The 20470-nt window shown below is 41.5% G+C and overlaps 2 protein-coding genes and 4 non-coding genes across 6 annotated transcripts; all 6 read left to right on the top strand.

Moving 5' to 3' along the window:
- Positions 1-2008: 2008 nt before the first annotated feature.
- LOC106609837 (transmembrane protein 19) lies at positions 2009-19621 on the top strand. Its single transcript, XM_014208856.2, is given in 9 exon segments — positions 2009-2378; positions 2755-2905; positions 3727-3840; positions 11070-11207; positions 11497-11573; positions 11697-11874; positions 16809-16850; positions 16853-17017; positions 18733-19621. Coding segments are annotated over 8 exon segments (1005 nt in total). The 5' UTR covers positions 2009-2378; positions 2755-2775; the 3' UTR covers positions 18894-19621.
- On the top strand, positions 3847-6888 carry LOC106609838 (hydroxycarboxylic acid receptor 2-like). Its single transcript, XM_014208857.2, has 2 exons — positions 3847-6291; positions 6367-6888. Exon 1 carries the CDS (start codon positions 4661-4663, stop codon positions 5618-5620), a length of 960 nt encoding a protein of 319 aa, XP_014064332.2. The 5' UTR covers positions 3847-4660; the 3' UTR covers positions 5621-6291; positions 6367-6888.
- Positions 13989-14061, top strand: trnak-cuu (transfer RNA lysine (anticodon CUU)). The gene has a single exon. It is a non-coding gene; the product is annotated as a tRNA-Lys (tRNA).
- On the top strand, positions 14832-14904 carry trnak-cuu (transfer RNA lysine (anticodon CUU)). Its single transcript has one exon. It is a non-coding gene; the product is annotated as a tRNA-Lys (tRNA).
- On the top strand, positions 16551-16623 carry trnak-cuu (transfer RNA lysine (anticodon CUU)). The gene has a single exon. It is a non-coding gene; the product is annotated as a tRNA-Lys (tRNA).
- A 393-nt stretch (positions 19622-20014) lies between the features above and the next one.
- On the top strand, positions 20015-20087 carry trnak-cuu (transfer RNA lysine (anticodon CUU)). Its single transcript has one exon. It is a non-coding gene; the product is annotated as a tRNA-Lys (tRNA).
- The last annotated feature ends 383 nt before the right edge of the window (positions 20088-20470 follow it).

Here is a 20470-nt window from a genome sequence, read left to right as displayed (position 1 = left end):
TTTATCAGGGGGATTTGCAAACCTGATAGGCCTATTCATTAATTCATGCTGGGGGATTCTGCAAGAATTTCCCCCACAGATGTCCCACAGAACAGACGTGGTTATTACTCTGACGTCGATACGGTCTAAACCCTCTATGAATGTATAAAAATATAATGTATGTCTTTCAGTTCGTCTTTCCAACACACCACTGTGAAGCCGTTTTCCTGGTATTACAGGAAAACAGCTATGGAGTTTCCTGGTATTACAGGGCTCAATCAAAGAGTCCTCAGTCAGTGGCGGGGGCTTCTTGATATCACGTCATACTACAAATTATTTGACATGCTTTTTGATTCATGGTGAATCCAAGTCCGCTCTAAAAAGTCATCATGACTGTTTGATTTCAGAAGGTAGTGATAGAGGATTTTCGACCAGCAGACAATTTCGTTACAATTGGGTAGGTAACAAGGGCTTTTAACCATAATGCTTTATAGTGTACACACTAGTGTACTTTGATGGTAAACTATTGGTGGTGAGTTTGTTTGTAAAGAAAGAGTGTTATGTTTAGCTTTTATTTTAACAGAAGACCACTCTACTCCCTGGAACTGAAAGTTGATAGCTTTATGAGATTGCAGTAATAGCCAATGCCTGCTTATGACTACTTTTATATTGACACACGGGTTAATTCATTGTATGTAAGTATATTAAACATTTAAATAGGCTAGTGTAAAACGTGTTAGCTAGTACCCCTTCCTCCCGATTCGGTCCATGCCTGCCGCGAACTCGGCACGTCAGCCCTTATAGCACACACATGACTGTCTTCCATTAAACGTGTTGAGGTAAAGCTAGCTAATGACGCGATGCAAGCGAGACACCTAGGCTAAGGAGTAAGTTCCACACATCTGCGTGTGCTACGCTAGCCACAATATTAAAACATGCCTGGCTTACACTCTATAAAATGTCAGGGGCCTCATTTATCAATATTGCTAGAAACTATTCTAAAATACTACTTATGAACCGAATGTAGAATGTTCCTACGCATAGAAAAAGTGTGATTTGTTTATATATATAAGTTAACCTTTATTTAATTAGGCAAGTCAGTTAAGAACAAATTCTTTGGGGAACGATATCTGATAAACCAATTTGTACTTTCTGGAAAACAGTACCATCGGTCTCTAAAAACGCGCTCTGCGAAATGAAGCGTGTGCCAGATCTTCTAACAGCGCATGATCAGCCATCTCTCATTTGATTTCCATTATCTCAGTCTTTTATAGTATTTCTACAATGGTTTAACTTTAACACTTGCCTCTATTTTAACAAATTACTGTACAGTATATGGATTATTATCATAACAAATGCACTGATGTGGTCAAATTATTGTAACGACCCTGGGTTTATAAGAGCGGAAATCGACTCTGCCGCTTGAGCATGCTTCTGCGGCACAGTCGATAGCGCGCCGGTCGAGGGTTCGAGACCTGCTCCCTGCCTGCTGTTTCATTACAATATATGTAGCCTGTCAATATGTGTTGCATGAATATACAATTCAATCGAAAATTCATGGAAGTATTACTCGGAATAATTTCACACATTATCAACATATATTTTCCACAGGCTTGACAAGCAGTTCCCTTATTCCACCACTTGGCACTGTGCCTACGCATGTTTATGGCTGTGCGTAAATTTACTGTCACACTCAAGCAAACGTTCATATTCATAAATCTCACACTTTGCGTGGAAATGATCCCACGCATGGTTTATGCACAGATTTGTGCCTGCACATGGTTGATACATGAGGCCCCTGAAATTCATGATGTTTAAATATATGTAAGTAATACATGGATATCCTAATAGTGAAAAAAATCACATAAACGCTGAATAATATATTTGATTTTGTATTTATTACTCAAACGTATTGATAGATTTGTGTTTGGTGAATAATACTTTTTTTGTGAAATATGAGCACTGAAGCTTTAATCTGACAGATTAGCGGAAATACGCATGTATTTCTTTAAATCCACATCCGGTTCTCAGTCAACAATGACAGTGAACTGCTGGGGAAATCATAAGGGAATGTGGTATTTCATTATGCATTCCGTTTTCTTAAGGAGTTGAGAAAATTGGGTAGGATTTAGACGTTCCCTGTCTCTGGTCCACACTCCAGTCCAGTTAGAGGCGGTAATGCACCTTAAAGTTGGTTCCCAACCGCCATAAAACATCCACAGAAGATGAACAACGAATCCTGTGTTTTGAAATCTGACGACGCTTCAGTACTGTGACAGCTGTGAATCGTCTCATCTCGCTAAGTTATCTTATAGGGACAAGTTACATTAGCTAGTTGTTTTGGCACTTCCCCACAATGAAGAAGCAGGATACACAAGCCATGGCTTCGGCTACTTCAGGTGCAACCTTTACCCTATTTTCTTTAGCCCACTTTCCGACTTATTAGCTTGCTAGCTAGCTGCTAGTTCCACACCAGTAGACATCTAACGTTAGCTAGCGACATATGGCGCTGTCCGGTCAGCCTTACGTTTTTAGGAGTAATGGCCTGGTCCTACCTAGCCTGGGAAGCTGTTAGTGGGTTTATGATGGAGATCCATAAAGCCCACCAGCGTCTGCCCAGACTAGCCTGGTCCCAGACCTGCCTGGTGTTTCAATGTGCCCACAGGAGTTGGCAAGACAGTACAAACAGACCTTGGACCAGGCTACTAACTGTCCCCTGTAAGCCATGTCATATAACTAAACAAGTGCCTGAGGTAATGTCGATGACTTCCACAGGTTCTATTCCCTTCTTCCACAATGCGTTTTGAGGATGAGATACCAATGAAAGAATATCTCAAGATGATGACTGATATGATCGTGTTGTGTGCCACCCTGGCCATCTCCCTCTTCTTCTGGATCATTTCCATCACAGCCAGCACATATTATGGTAAGACACACTTGCGTTTGTGTGTGCACATGCTCACACACACCTTGTCAGTTATGTCCAGTGTTTTCCCTACCATTGTTGGTTTATAAAAAGTTTGTTAACCCTTTAAAATATTATTTTTTCTGCATAAATGTTACCTAAACTGTCATCAGATCATCTAAATCCTACTCCTAATAATAGATCAAGTTAATCTGATTAAACAAATAACACAAAAACAATTGTACTTTTGAATTTCTTTATTGAGAAAATTGATCCAACATTACATTTCTTTGTGGGACAAAGTATGTGAATCTCTAGATTAATGAGCTCAAAGTGGATTAAAGTAGTGAAAAGTTTAGTATTTGGTCCCATATATAAGTAAGAATAGATGTTTCAGAACACTTCTAAATGAATCCTGATAGTTCCATGATTAAGAAAAAAAACATGAATGAGTCATGAATACGGATGAGTGAGAAGTTTAGAGGCTGCAGAACATGCTCACATGCTCTCACCGTTACCCATAAGAGGGGAGAACATGTTTTGTTGCAGAAATAAAGACAATGCTAAAGGGTGCAAACTTTCTCTCAACACTATATAAGCAAGATGGGCCCCCCTTCCTAGCTCTGTTGCTCCCCCCCGCCTAGTTCTGTTGCCCCCCTGCCTAAAAGAGAGAGGCTTCTATTCACCTCATTCCAGAATATAGACAAGGAGAGATGGTTTCAGTAGTAGATGTTTGTTAGAGGATGAAGCACTGCTTGATGAAACACTGAATATTATCTAGAGCTATAACCTAATTCAATGCGTGTGTGTATTACTGAGTCCTGGACCTTCTGTCATTCCAGGCACTCTCCAGCCGGTGTCTCCATGGCGATGGTTGTTCTCCATCCTGGTTCCTCTGACTCTCACCACACGGGCCCTGAAGAAGAGGAGTCTGGACCACAGCGGAGCCCTGGGAGGTAAACAAACATTAGAACATAAATCAATGAATCAAAATAAAAGATTCCTGCTCATGATGTATTCTATGACTTCCAGCTAAGAACTGCCTGTGTCTTCACCTTGTAGTTCTGTGTGTTTAATCAATCAAAACGTGTTATGACAGCCTCAACTACATTTGAATTCCCACTGATGTGTTGTGCAACCAGAAGCACGCCCCTGCACTTACTTCGGCCTACTTCATATAGGAATTCAGCAGGGAGTTACAAGGAAATATGTCGCAAAGGAAAAAGGTCACTGAGTCAGTTAAGAACAAATTCTAATTTACAATGACGGCCTAGGAACAGTGGGTTAACACATTTTACGCCTCTTGTTCAGGGGTAGAACGACAGATTTTGTACTTTGTCAGCTTGGGGATTCGATCCAGCAACCTTTCGGTTACTGGCCCAACGCTCTAACCACTAGGCTACCTGCCGCCCCAATATGATAAATATGGGGGAAAATTGTTGTTGTGTGTTGATGCAATGTCTTCCACTATATCCTCAATCCCTCATGGGACCAGCTGCTTATTTATTGGTCCTGTGGTGACTCGCCTACTCAGGAATGGAAGGTGCTCAACCAACAAGACTGAACAATTTACAACTGCTGCCTGGGGGGAATTACTTCCAGACTGAAGTACAGTCCTTCAGTTTCACCAAGTCTGCACACGGAATAGGAGCTTGCTTCCCTTCCCTTAAACAGACTCACTTGGCTTTGAGGACTCTAGAGGACTGCTTTTCCTTCTTAAGGATTCGGACAGGATCAGACTGACTGTAAAAGGGACAGGTTTTGACAGTTCATATTATGGAAGAGGATCTTCTGAATGATAACTGCACAGCAGATAATCTGCCCTTGTACACATTTTACGCCTCTGTGATGATTGTGGAGTTCACCCTGGCTGTGCCTCTTAACCTCTCAGTGCTTTACCTCTTCATCTTCAAGCTGGAGTTCTGGAAACGGAACTCCAACAACCTTTTCCTGTTCAATCTCGTGTTGGCTGACCTTCTTCTGCTGGGCTGTTTGCCAGTGAACGCGTACAATTTTCTTCACGGAGAGCGGCAGAGTATGGACGGAAGCATCTGCAAAGCCATGCTCTTCATGCTGTTTCTGAACCGAGGTGCCAGTATCGGCTTCCTGGCTGTGATTTCACTTGATCGCTACTTCAACGTGGTTCATCCTGGGAACAAGGACTTTGTCCTCAAAAAGTCTCCTCATATATCTGTCATCATCTGGCTAGTACTGCTCCCTTTGACGATCCCCACCATGCTGAAGACTGGTTGCTGTGGCAGTCATGGGGACATCACTGACACTCTGAGAGAGGTTGTGTTTTTCACCCAGATTCTCATCCCTTTCTTTGTGTTGGTGTACTGCACGGTCCGCATTGTCAACAGACTCAAAAAGAAGACAGTAGGTGACAGGACCAAGCTGCGTCGAGCAGTGTTTCTGGTCACCTCTGTCATGCTGGTCTTTTCTTTCTGTTTCCTGCCTTGCACCATAGCTAGAATTGTTCTGTTGATTGTCAGAGCCATGGATTTACAGAATGCTGAGAATATAGCTATTCAGGTCTATGATGGTTTCATAGTTTTTTCCCACATGGATTGTCTAGTGGACCCAATTGTGTACTGCTTAAGCAGCACTAAGTTCAAAACCCTGTACCTGACAACTTATTGCCCCTGTCTACTGAGAAACAACGCAGAAACGGCTAAAAGAACAAACCCAATACGAATTAACTTAAATCTAAAACGCAACAACAATACACTGTAGCTAGTAGGTAATAATACTTCTGGGTGTGGTAGTGGGCGTGGCCACAGTTTTAAAGAGTTTCTTGCAATTATACACTTTCATGGGGCTGAGAATGTTTTGTATTTTTTTTTAAAGATAATTTTCTGCAATTCTACACATTTTGCCATGGCTTATGCCGTATAACTAAAACGTTCTTAAAACAAATCTATTGGGGCCCCATGCCATGCCATTTTTTACATTTTAGATTCTCTGACTGTCTAGTTTTTATTTTGGTGATGGTTAGTTCTCAAAGATTATCTTTTTTTAAAAGATATAGCTCCATTATCTTTTCTACATACTTTATATATGGTTTTAGTCGTTTTTAAGTTCACACTGAAAACGTTTTTGCCATATTAATATTTTTTGGTGTGGCGGCCCGCCGCTGCTAAATGAATATAGGGGAAGCACTGGCATGTTCAGCTTTTGTTTGCCAAATCAGACTGTGATTCAATACTGGTTTCTGTTATGATCAGTCATCGGTTTCTTTCACCTGTGATGTCATCATGTTAAACAGATCATCATGATGCTGTTACTAATTGTCTGGGTCAAATAAATATTCTCCTCAAATGATGCTCCCATAAAAATGATTGTTACTACTACTACCACCACGACAACAACAGCTGATAGGAGCTACCCCCTCCTCCCTTGGAGAGGTAAGACCACATTATATACTATTACTACTAGTACTACAACAGCTGATAGGAGCTACCCCCTCCTCCATTGGAGAGGTAAGACCACATTATATACTATTACTACTAGTACTACAACAGCTGATAGGAGCTACCCTCTCCTCCATTGGAGAGGTAAGACCACATTATATACTATTACTACTAGTACTACAACAGCTGATAGGAGCTACCCTCTCCTCCATTGGAGAGGTAAGACCACATTATATACTATTACTACTAGTACTACAACAGCTGATAGGAGCTACCCTCTCCTCCATTGGAGAGGTAAGACCACATGATCTACTACTACTGCTACTCTTGATTAGGTCAATTAATAAATACTTTTTATATAGTGTGAGAGTATTTGTATATAATTCCAATTATACATACTGTACCTCTCATTTTATGATATCTATATCCACTGTATAATACTATTCAGTATCTATATGTACTGTATGATAATATTCAATATCTATATCTACTGTATAATACTATTCAGTATCTACAGTGCATTCAGAAAGTATTCAGACCCCTTGATTTTCCACATTTTGTTACTTTAAAAAACATTAATAAACATATCATATTTACATAGTTATTCAGACCTTTTATTGAGTACTTTGTTAAAGCTTTGGCAGCGATTACAGCCTAAAGTCTTCTTGGGTATGACACTCCAAGCTTGGCCCACCTGTATTTGGGGAGTTTATCCCATTCTTCTCTGCAGATCCTCTCAAGCTCTTTCAAGTTGGATGGGGAGTGTCGCTGCACAGCTATTTTCAGGCCTCTCCAGAGATGTTCGATCAGGTTAAAGTCCGGACTTTGGATGGGCCACTCAAGGACATTCAGAGACTTGTCCCAAAGCCACTCCTGCGTTGTCCTGTTGGAAGGTGAACCTTCACCTCAGTCTGAGGTTGTAAGCACTCCAGAGCGGTTTTCTTCAAGGATCTCTCTGTACTTTGCGCCATTCATCTTTCCCTCAATCCTGACTAGTCTCCCAGTCCCTGATGCTAAAAAACATCCCCACAGCATGATGCTGCCACCACTGTGCTTCACTGTAGGGATGGTGCCAGGTTTCCTCCAGACGTGACGCTTGACATTCAGGCCAAAGGGTTCAATCATGGTTCCATCAGACCAGAGAATCTTGTTTTTCATGGTCTGAGAGTCTTTAGGTGCCTTTTGGCAAACTCATGTACTTTTTACTGTGGTCTGAATATGTAAATAAGGTATTATTCAAAATAAATACCTAAATTATTAATTTGCAAAAATTCTAAACCTGTTTTCGCTTTGTGATTATGGGGTAATGTGTGTAGATTTAAAATGTTTAATCCATTTTAGGATAATGTGGAAGAAGTCAAGGGGTCTGAATACTTTCCGAATGCACTATATAATACTATTAAGTATACAGTACTAGTCAAAAGTTTGGACACCTCATTCCAGGGTTTTTCTTTATTTTGACTATTTTCTACATCGTAGAATAATAGTGAATACATCAAAACTATAAAATAACACATATGGAATCATGTAGTAACCAAAAAAGTGTTAAACAAATTTAAATATATTTTAGATTCTTCAAAGTAGCCACCCTGTGTCTTGATGACAGCTTTGCACACTCTTGGCATTCTCTCAACCAGCTTCACCTAGAATGCTTTTCCAGCAGTCTTGAAAGAGTTCCCACATACGCTGAGCACTTGTTGGCTGCTTTTCCTTCACTCTGCGGTTCAACTCATCCCAAACCATCTCAATTGGATTGAGTTCGGGTGATTGTGGAGGCCAGGTCATCTGATGCAATACTCCATCACTCCTTGGTCAAATAGCCCTTACACAGCCTGGAAGTGTGTTGGGTCATTGTCCTGTTGAAAAACAAATGATAGTCCCACTAAGCGCAAACCAGATGGGATGGCGTATCGCTGTATAATGCTGTGGTAGCCATGCTGGTTAAGTGTGCCTTGAATTCTAAATAAATCACCAACAGTGTCACCAGCAAAGCACCATCACACCTCCTCCTCCATGCATCACGTGGGAACCACACATGCGGAGATCATCTGTTCACCTACTCTGCGTCTCATAAAGACACGGAGGTTGGAACCAAAAATCTCAAATTTGGACTGATCAGACGAAAGGACAGATTTCCACCGGTCTAATGTCCATTGCTCGTGTTTCTTGGCCCAAGCTAGTCTCTTCTTCTTATTGGTGTCCTTTAGTACTGGTTTCTTTGCAGCAATTAGACCAAGAAGGCCTGAATCAACATCAACTGTGTGAAGTCTCTTTTTACTTAAACTCTGAAGCATTTATTTGGGAAGCCATTTCTGAGGCTGGTAACTCTCTAATGAACTTATCCTCTGCAGCAGAGGTAACTCTGGGTCTTCCTTTCCTGTGGCGGTCCTCATGAGAGCCAGTTTCATCATAGCGCTTAATGGTTTTTTCGACTGCGCTTGAAGAAACTTTCAAAGTTCTTGACATTTTCCAGATTGACTGACCTTCATGTCTTAAAGTAATGATGGACTGTCATTTGATTGGCTCAAAGGCATTAAGAAGAAAATTAATTCCAAATATTAACTTTTAACAAGGTACACCTGTTAATTGAAATGGATTCCAGTGACTACCTCATGAAGCTGGTTGAGAGAATCCCAAGAATGTGCAAAGCTGTCATCAAGGCAAAGGGTGGCTACTTTGAAGAATCTCAAATAAAATACATTTTGATTTAACACTTGTTTGGTTACTACATGATTCCATATGTATTATTTCATAGTCTAAAACTTTTGACTGGTACTGTATATAAGTACTGCATAATACTATTTTGTACATGCTTTGTTGATGAAACAAACAGGGGATGAACATGATTAAAGATAGGACAATGTTCAAGGTTTCCACATTATTTTGAATATGAAATGCCAACCAGATAAAGATTGGCATTTCAAAAGCAAAGACTGATTTGATAAAGTGAATGATTTGCAGCAGGCAGCATGGAAACAAAGAAACATCAAGCAGAAATTGAGCATAATTTTTTTTAAACAGCCTTAAAAATATCATTAATGTTTTCTTCCAAAAAATATATTTATATTAATTAATATTGATCCATCAAGTCTCAAACTCACCCAACAAATTATTAGGGGGAAAACTATTAAAGAGGTACTTTGGGATTTTGGCAATGAGGCTCTTTGATCTACTTCCCCAGAGTCAGATGAACCATTTTTATGTCTCCGTGTCCAGTATAAAGGAAGTTACATGTAGTTTCGTGAGCCAACGCTAACTAGCATCACCCATATACTTCCAGGCAATGTACTGTCTACATCTAACTTCCTTTATACTGGACACAGAGACATAATAATGTTATCCAGGAGTTCATCGGACTCTGGGGAGGTAGATAAAGGGCCTCATTGCCAAAATCCCAAGTATCACTTTAACCTTAGGAGTCTCTGTTGGGTGTTTAATGCTATTATTCATTCTAAGATGCATTCCACACAGTTCCAGCAGCCCCAGGCGTACGTGTGTGAGAAGAGTGGTTGCCCCTGACGTCAGTCACATATTAGCCAGGCCATCAGCAGTCCTCGTGATGTAGTGATCTGGATCTGAGAGAAATTATTTAGTCACCATTCTTTTAATCGGGGTCTGTGCTGAGTCACATTATTCAACTGACTAAAGCAGTTTATTCATGTGCTAATTGGTACATTCCACAGCAGAATAGCCCAGAAATATCTTTGGTTTAGCGGATTGTTCTGGCAATTCTCACATAGAAACTGTGAGGAAGGTTCTTTTGACATTTTGTATCACAAACTATTTTTGAGAAAATCATGAGGGAAGTGGTCATTTTAGGCTCTTTTTAAACCTATACATGCCTTCTGTAAGACCCCATGATCCTTGAACCGTACATGATACAGACCATCTTGGAGTCAATATACTCATTATAGTGTGCTCTCAAATATGGAGTACAGCTAGATTCAGAAATAAATGTTATCACATTTACTTTACCCAACATAAAAAAATATGAATATTAATTCAACAATATAATCTTCAAAGATGTCAAATTTCAAAGTGGGTTCTCTGGTACTTTAAGATATAACACATTTTATACATAGAAATGTACATTATAGGTCATTAACCAATCACATGATTGCACATTCAGCAAATCAGCAGCAGAGGGAGTTCTTTTTGAATCCATTTTCCCATTCACTGTGTTAGTGGTGTTCATAAAATGTATCATAACTTAAATTAGCAGAGAGCCCACTCTGGTAATGTGATGTATTTGTAGAGTATATTGTTCCAAACAATATGTCTTAAAATGAACGAAATCAAAAAAGTTACTTTTCAGATATTCATATGAATATTTAATGTTGAATAAATTAATGTAAAAAAAAGAATGTATTTCATAATCAAGACATACTCCATATGGCACACTATAAGGAGTATATTGACAACAAGATGTCTGTATCGTGTACAGTTCACAGATCATAGGGTCTTACAGGAGGCATATATATATATATATATATATATATATATATATATAGAAACAAAATGGCCACTTCCATCATGATTTTCTCAAACATCATACGGAGAGAGTAGATGTTCTGATAAGGTAGTTAGACCTAGTTTGTAACCTGGTCCCAGATCTGTTAGAGCCAGCTCCTGTGGCTGTTGTTATGTTAAACAAACACGTGGTCATAACAATGGCCAAAAGAGTTGGCAATAAACAAGTACAAACAGATCTGGGATCAGGCAAGTGTGTTTGAGTTGCATTGTTTTCATGCTTTTGTTCCCTGTCCCTACAGCCCTGCTGGTCGGCTTCATCCTCACCATGGCCAACATGAGTTTCTTCTCTGCCCTGCTGGCTTTCTTCATCACTTCCTCCAAGCTGACACGCTGGAAAGAAGAAGTCAAGAAGAAGCTAGACTCTGACTATAAAGAAGGTAACGAGCTACAGCAGCTAGGCCAGCAGCTAGGCCAAATGACTCTCTAGAGACAGTCAGTCCACACCCCAGTCAGGCCACTCTCCAGTAAGCAACAGCCTGCTACTGGATTGCTTAGTCTGCCTTTTTTTAAAACAAACCTGCGTAAGTCATTTGACCTTAAAGGGATAGTTCACCTTTTTGAAGTGTAGCTTATTTAACAAGGAAACCCACCCCCAGTGAAGTCAAAAGGAAGTGAAACATTTGGAGGTGAACTATCATTTTAATGTGTGTCCTCTTTGCCCTCCAGGTGGTCAGAGGAACTGGGTGCAGGTGTTCTGTAACGGTGGTGTCCCCACAGAGCTGGCCCTGCTATATATGATCGAGGTCAATCAGTCAATTTAATTATATATTTGAATACATATAACAGCTGCCTCAGCCAAGTGAGCCAACCATACATCTGTCACTCATCTGAGGTTATTTCCATTGTGTGGTCCTGGTTATAATCAGGTGGGTCCAGGGGAGATGCCGGTGGACTTTGGGAAGCAGTACTCGGCCTCCTGGATGTGTCTGTCTCTGCTGGGGGCCTTGGCCTGCTCTACGGGGGACACCTGGGCATCAGAGGTGGGGCCCGTCCTCAGTCAGACCAAACCCAGGCTCATCACCTCCTGGAGAGAGGTCCCTACAGGTACACACACACCTGGGCATCAGAGGTGGGGCCCGTCCTCAGTCAGACCAAACCCAGGCTCATCACCTACGTAAGGGGCCGTTGTGTGTGTGTTGTGGTGGATGAATCAGAATTAGTTGGGTAACATAGATAATTAAGTTGTCTTATCTGCATAATATGCTTATGTGATATACTTGTTATTAGAATGTATCCCTTCGGACTCTGGTGTTGGCAGTTGCACTTCTTCCCTCAGCTGGGGCTCTGTCACCTGGGGCCCAGAGAGGGGAGAGGTCAGGCTTGTCTTTCACATGTCCCTGGTGCTATGCAGAATATCAGAAAGGGAAGAGGACAGGAGGGAACATTGTCTTCATATGTGAATGTATCTGCTAAACCATGTGAAGGGATGGTGTGATTAATGGGGAACCAATTACTGGTTTCCATAATGTCTGTGTGCCAGTCACTCTCATTTGGCCTTGGGGAGGTGTGTGGTAGTGTCTAGAGTTTACAATTGATTTATGCCATTGGTTGAGTTGGTGTTTTTGTGCTAGGAGTAATAGGAACAAGATAGCAACCTCGTCTTAGGGGCAAAACTGAATGATAATTTGTAGTGAATGCTCTCTGGCTACGGGATACTCCTTTCTCATTTATAAAGTCTCACTTTGTGAACTGTTCCTAAGATCTGTGGTTTGTTATGTGGTGGATCTTTGCTATAAAAGATCTCAGTAGCCATTGTGTTGCCACTCAACGGATCATTAGAAAATGGTGAATCGTTAAGTCATTGCTATTGCAAAGCTCTTATTATTAAAGATGTAGTTTAAGTATAACTCTGACTGGTGTGATAAGTTTGTCTCTCCTAATTTGATAATACAGAAATAAACCGTGTGTGTGTACACTACCGTTCAAAAGTTTGGGGTCACTTAGAAATGTTCTTGTTTTTTTAAATAATTTTTTTGATCCATTTAAAATAACATCAAATTGATCCGAAATACAGTGTAGACATTGTTAATGTTGTAAATTACTATTGTAGCTGGAAACAGCTGTTTTTTAAATTTTTATTATGGAATATCTACATAGGCGTACAGAGGCCATTATCAGCAACAATCTCTCCTGTGTTCCAATGGCACGTTGTGTTAGCGAATCCAAGTTTATAATTTTAAAAGGCTAATTGATTATTAGAAAATTACAAAATAGTTATGTTAGCACAGCTGAAAACTGTTGTGCTGATTTAAAGAAGCAAAAGAACTGGCCTTCTTTAGACTAGGCTCAAAATGGCCAGAAACAAAGACCTTTCTTCTGAAACTCTTCAGTCTATTCTTGTTCTGAGAAATGAAGGCTATTGCATGCAAGAAATTTCCAAGAAACTGAAGATCTCGTACAACGCTGTGTACTCCTCCCTTCACAGAACAGAGCAAACTGGCTCTAACCAGAATAGAAAGAGGAGTGGGAGGCCCCGGTGCACAACTGAGCAAGAGGACAAGTACATTAGTGTGTCTAGTTTGAGAAACAGATGCCTCACAAGTCCTCAACTGGCAGCGTCATGAAATAGTACCCGCAAAACACTGGCCAAAGAAGTAAAAGATTAAGCTTGGCAAAAGAACACAATCTTAATCTTTTATTTCTTTAGCCAGTCTGAGATATGGCTTTTTCTTTGCAACTCTGCCTAGAAGGCCAGCATCCTGGAGTCGCCTCTTCACTGGCCTCCACAATCATCTGACCTCAACCCAAATGAGATGGTTTGGGATGAGTTGGACCGCAGAGTGAAGGAAAAGCAGCCAACAAGTGCTCAGCATATGTGGGAACTCCTTCAAAACTGTTGTAAAATCATTCCTCATGAAGCTGGTTGAGAGAATGCCAAGAGTGTGTAAAGCTGTCATCAAGGGAAATGGTGGCTACTTTGAAGAATATAAAATATATACTACATGATTCCATATGTGTTATATCATAGTTGGTCTTTACTATTGTTTTACAATGTAGAAAATAGTAAAACTTAAGAAAAACCCTGGAATGAGTAGGTGTCAACTTTCGACTGGTACTGATATAGAGAGATAGTTCAGACCCTGTAAGGTCTGTCAATGGGCAGGGTTGTGTCACTCCCTGTGAGGTCTGTATGTGGGTGGTGTTATATAGTGATGCAAGCCCGGCTAGCTCAGTCGGTAGAGCATGAGACTCTTAATCTCAGGGTCGTGGGTTCGAGCCCCACGTTGGGCGCTACCTTTTGATTTGAAAGCCTTTCTTCTGACAAATGTGTGAGCATTACATTTACATTACATTTAAGTCATTTAGCAGACGCTCTTATCCAGAGCGACTTACAAATTGGTGCATTCACCTTATGATATCCAGTGGAACAACCACTTTACAAATCAAATTTTATTTGTCTATATATATATATATATATGATACACAGTACCAGTCAAAAGTTATGGGGTATTATGTGTAGATTGCTGAGGATTTTTTATTTAATTCATATTAGAATAATGCTGTAATGTAACAAAATGTGTAAAAAAACCAAGGGGTCTGAATACTTTTTGAAGGCACTTGTATATAAGTAACGAGTAATGACTAAACTAATGTTTATAATGGTGTTATTATGCTCTAATGGTGCTTTATCCTATCACAAGTGGAGGATTAGGGTATAGGACAGGATCAAAGGTCATGTCATGCTGCCATGAGGCTTGTTAACAGGAAGTTAAAGGATTTATGCATATTCGGGCTACGTCTGGCAGACTCTGTTTCTCTACAGGGGGGATCATGAGACCTTTTGGACCATGGTTTTCAGCCCCACACTATGTCTAAGTCCAAATGGCACAAATACCCTGGTCAAAAGTAGTGCACTATATAGGGAATAGGGTGCCATTTGAGTTGCAGACTGTATGTAGAAAGAGGGTAATTATGTTTGAGAGTTGTTACTGTCTCTAGACTAGTCATTTCCCAACCTGGTCAAACAGTTGTGTTATTTTGGGATGTTGTGGATTGTGCAAGCCCGGCTAGCTCAGTCGGTAGAGCATGAGACTCTTAATCTCAGGGTCGTGGGTTCGAGCCCCACGTTGGGCGCTGACCTTTTGATTTGGATACCATTGAGCTTCAGAGGCTTGGGGCTAGTTTCCTGGACACAGATTATAGTCCTCCACTGAAAAGCACTACCTATGAACAATATCAAATGGGCATGCTTTTTAGACTAGGACTTAATGGGTGCCTGGGAAAGCAGCCTTAGAGGTATAGTGGTTAATACACATGCAACATAAATGACCAGTATTTGTTGACTGTGTAGCTTCATCACCCTAGGGATAAGTACTAGGGTGATGAAATAGAGGACTGGTGAAATTGAAGAGGCAGGGTTGATTCACACCCTGAGGTCTGTCAATGGGCAGGGTTGGTTCACGCCCTGTGAGGTCTGTCAGTGGGCAGGGTTGGTTCAGACCCTGTGAGGTCTGTCAGTGGGCAGGGTTGGTTCAGACCCTGTGAGGTCTGTCAGTGGGCAGGGTTGGTCACCCTAGGTCTGTCATGGGCAGGGTTGGTTCAGACCCTGTGAGGTCTGTCAGTGGGCAGGGTTGGTTCACACCCTGTGAGGTCTGTCAATGGGCAGGGTTGGTTCAGACCCTGTGAGGTCTGTCAGTGGGCAGGGTTGGTTCAGACCCTGTGAGGTCTGTCAGTGGGCAGGGTTGGTTCACGCCCTGTGAGGTCTGTCAGTGGGCGGGGTTGGTTCACGCCCTGTGAGGTCTGTCAGTGGGCAGGGTTGGTTCACGCCCTGTGAGGTCTGTCAGTGGGCAGGGGTTGGTTCAGACCCTGTGAGGTCTGTCAGTGGGCAGGGGTTGGTTCAGACCCTGTGAGGTCTGTCAGTGGGCGGGGTTGGTTCAGACCCTGTGAGGTCTGTCAGTGGGCAGGGTTGGTTCAGACCCTGTGAGGTCTGTCAGTGGGCAGGGTTGGTTCAGACCCTGTGAGGTCTGTCAGTGGGCAGGGTTGGTTCAGACCCTGTGAGGTCTGTCTGTGGGCAGGGTTGGTTCAGACCCTGTGAGGTCTGTCAGTGGGCAGGGTTGGTTCAGACCCTGTGAGGTCTGTCAGTGGGCAGGGTTGGTTCAGACCCTGTGAGGTCTGTATGTGGGTGGTGTTGTGTAGTGATGCAAGCCCTGCTAGCTCAGTCGGTAGAGCATGAGACTCTTAATCTCAGGGTTGTGGGTTTGAGCCCCACGTTGGGCTTTTGATTTTGAAAGCCTTTCTTCTGATGAATGTGTGATCAAATCAAATTTTATTCGTCACATGCTCCGAGTACAACAGGTACATTGAAATGCTAAATGACAAGGTCTTAACCAACAATGTAGTTCAAGAAATAGAGTTAAGAAAATATGAACTAAATAAAACTAAAGTAAAAAGTTAAATAAAAAGTAACCTTAAAGAACAATAAGGAGGCTATATACAGGGGCACCGGTTAGTCAGACACGAGAGGCTTGGTTGGAAAGAAAGTCAATAATCTGTTGACTGACTGTTCAGTCAACAACTTTTCACATTGAGTAAGAGGATAAAAGACTGGGTTGGAGGCAGTTCATTGAAATGTAATGTAAATAATGTCTATCTATTGACAGTGTTGTGTAAGAAGAGCCTAACAGTAACTGACTGTGGCAGGTGATGTGAAACTAGGAGGGGGCGGGGTTCCTGACTCATTTTCACATTCCTATATGCGGGGGAATTCCAGTTACCCTCAGGCCCGGCTAGCTCAGTCGGTAGAGCATGAGACTCTTAATCTCAGGGTCGTGGGTTCGAGCCCCACGTTGGGCGGCAGTGTTTTGTGTTGAGTGCTAACCTCTGAGACAGACTTTGACACAGTTTCAAAGTAGATACGTTGACAATAATCACTTACTGTAAATAGTGTAGTCTTGCTGCATCCTGTTCCTAACAATGCTCCTCCCCAGGAGACTAGTAAAACAACATGTTGTAAAGGGTGTTAACTGTTCTTTTCACAGGGACCAATGGAGGAGTGACCCCAGTGGGTCTACTGGCTAGCTTCCTGGGGGCCTGGCAGTGGGCGTGGCTTACTATATATCTCAGATCCTATTGGTCCGTGACCTGCACCTGGCTGATCCCCAGTGGCCAATCATAGTCTATGGAGCCATGGCTGGCCTATTGGGGTCCATGTTGGACTCTGTCCTGGGAGCACACTGGCAGTACTCAGGTGGGTCTGACAACAATGAGTTATTAATGTGTTATTATCAGGGATTAGTTGTGTTATTATCAGGGATTAGTTGTGTTATTATCAGGGATTAGTTGTGTTATTATCAGGGACTAGTTGTGTTATTATCAGGGATTAGTTGTGTTATTATCAGGGATTAGATATTCACGTTATCATCAGGGATTAGATATTCACGTTATCATCAGGGAAAAGTATACATAACTAACTACAGATATAGAATATATACAGTGCATTCAGACCCCTTGTCTTTTTTCACATTTTGTTATGTTACAGCCTTATTCTAAAATTGTTTTTTTTTAAGTCAATCTACACACAATGCCCCATAATGACAAAGCAAAAACTGTTTTGTAGAAATTTGAGCAAATATATATAAAAAATATATATATCTAATTTACATAAGTATTCAGACCCTTTACTCAGTACTTTGTTGAAGCATCTTTGGCAGCGATTACAGCCTTGAGTCTTCTGGGGTATGATGCTACAAGCTTGGCACACCTGTATTTGGGGAGTTTCTCCCATTCTTCTCTGCAGATCCTCTCAAGCTCTGCCAGGTTGGATGGGGAGTGTTGCTGCACAGCTATTTTTTAGGTCTCCAGAGATGTTCGATCAGGTTCAAGTCCGGGCTCTGGCTGGGCCACTAAAGGACATTCAGAGACTTTTCCCGAAGCCACTCCTGCGTTGTCTTGGCTGTGTGCTTAGGGTTGTTCTCCTGTTGGAAGGTGAACGTTCGCCCCAGTCTGAGGTCCTGAGCGCTCTAGAGCAGGTTTTCATCAAGGATCTCTCTGTACTTTGCTCTGTTCATCTTTCCCTCGATCCGGACTAGTCTCCCAGTCCCTGCCACTGAAACATATCCCAACATCATCATGATGCTGCCGCCACCATGCTTCACTGTAGGGATGGTGCCAGGTTTCCTCCAGATGTGACGCTTTGCATTCAGGCCAAAGAGTTCAATCTTGGTTTCATCAGACCAGAGAATCTGGTTTCTCATGGTCTGAGAGTCCTTTAGGTGCCTTTTGGCAAACTCCAAACTCTTGGGGACCTTCAATGCTGCAGACATTTTTTGGTACCCTTCCCCAGATCTGTGCCTTGACACAATCCTGTCTCCGAGCTCTACGGACAATTCCTATGACCTTGTGGCTTGGTTTTTGCTCTGACATGCATTGTTAACTGTGGAACCTTTTATATAGACAGGTGTGTTCCTTTCCAAATCATGTCCAATCAATTGAATTTACCAGATGTGGACTCCAATCAAGTTGTAGAAACATGTCAAGGATGATTCATGGAAACAGGATTAATCTGAGCTCAATTTCAAGTTTCATAGCAAATAAGGTATCTGTTTATTTTTTTATACATTTTGCAAAAATGTCTAAACCTGTTTTCACTGTCGTTTTGGGGTATTGTGTGTAGATAGATTATATTTTTTCTTCTTCATTTAATACATTTTAGAATAAGGCTGTAACAAAATGTGGAAAAAGTCAAGGGGTCTGAATAATTTCTGTAAGGACTTTGTTATTCGTTTATTTTGATTTTTTCATGTTGAATTGACCCATTAAAAAAAATATATATATATTTATAGATGTTTGATATCCATGTATTAGCAGGTTCTTGAAGTGTCTTTCTTGAATTTAAAACATTGCAGGCATTAAAAAAAATGTCTGCTCCACTCTTACACATGTATGATGTCCCTTCTTCCCCAGGTTATGACGAAAGCCTTGGAAAGGTGGTTAACTATGCGTCTGTGACAACTAAGCGGATATGTGGGAAGCCTATCCTGGACAACAATGGCGTTAACCTCTTCTCTTCCATCATAGTAGCTCTGGTTCTTCCTGGTGTTGCATGGAGCTTCTGGCCTCACTAGGGAAGGAACTCTTTACGCTTCCCTGATTTGTGTTTTGTCCAAAAAAAATTGCAAACATGTTTTGCTTGTTGTATTGAAGTCGTGCCACTAATGTTTTATACTTTACCTAGTATGGTGTAGCTTGCTGTCTAAGGAAATAGAGTTACCATGCTACAACTCACAACTCTGGGTTTGTCTTTATGGTAATACATTTGTTGGTCTTAGTTTAATCATATAGATTTCAGTTGTTTACTAAAATGCATTAAGTGCATGGACTATAGGAGAGTCATTTTTTTTTGTTTGATTGAATGAATCTTTTCCTAAACTTTTTGTAATACTCTTGAGGAGGCCTACACCCTACACTAGAGAAGGGGTGAGAGAAGCCTACACTCTACACTAGAGAAGGGAAGGGGTGAGAGAAGCCTACACTAGAGAAGGGATGGGGTAGGGTTGAGAGAAGGGAAGGGGTGAGAGAAGCCTACACTAGAGAAGGGATGGGGTAGGGTTGAGAGAAGGGAAGGGGTGAGAGAAGCCTACACTAGAGAAGGGATGGGGTAGGGGTGAGAGAAAGAAGGGAAAGTGTTATGTCACCAGCCCCCCAAACATAACACTGTCCTATAATATCACCAGATGAACTCCTTTATGAATGTGCTTTGTAATGGTTGCTTTGATAAAGTGTCGGCAATCCTGTGGTAAGTGATTCACTGATGCTGTAAAGCAATTAGCATTGGAATAAATACTTGATGGATTTTTTGCCTTATTGCATCATATGAATGTTGAGAGGGTAACATTACCAGTGATGATTACCCTTTCTAGGACCATGACCTGAGTACATATTACACCAGCAGCTGATCTAGAATCAGGGCCTGCATTCACAAAACCACTTAGAGTAACAGTGCTGATCTATGATCAGTTTTACGTTTAGATTTATATTGAATAAGATGACATGGACAGGAGGAACCTCATTCGAGATCATCACTCCTACTCTCAGAAGCTTTGTGAATGCAGTGGTGAACACGCCGTGTAATTACATCAGTCTCGGATCGAGCTCCCTCTGTGTGAATTCTAAGAAAAGAGAGCAGGAAGGAGGCAGCGTTCGCGCCTCATGGTTTGTAAAGGGCGAGTTTCCTGATGTTATGCAAGCCCGGCTAGCTCAGTCGGTAGAGCATGAGACTCTTAATCTCAGGGTCGTGGGTTCGAGCCCCACGTTGGGCGAATATCTTTTGAAAGATCGCTTTAAACCTTCTCAATAAATAATATACGAAGTTCTTAGTTTGAGAATAAAATGTAGATATTCTCTGTACGCATGAAGTCTGGTGCTCTGGGTTTGATATATAGAAAAAGTGCGTGTTCCTCCTGCACATAAAATGTATGAATGTAAATTAATTTAAATAAACGTCCTACACATTCTTGTGAACTCAATGCACTCACAAGCAGACTAGGGATTGTGGGTGGGGGGTGTATTGTTTTTACCAGTCATCACCAATCCTTCCACCATCACAATCACCAACAAATACCCTTTTCAAAGTCACAAATGTAGTTTATTCATCAGTAACTGAATCCAAAAAGTGAATGTCCCACAGTCACAATGCTGAAGA

Source organism: Salmo salar, chromosome ssa17 (genome assembly GCF_905237065.1).
Source record: "Salmo salar chromosome ssa17, Ssal_v3.1, whole genome shotgun sequence".
Lineage (NCBI taxonomy): Eukaryota > Metazoa > Chordata > Actinopteri > Salmoniformes > Salmonidae > Salmo > Salmo salar.
This window is presented reverse-complemented; position numbering and strand designations above follow the sequence as displayed.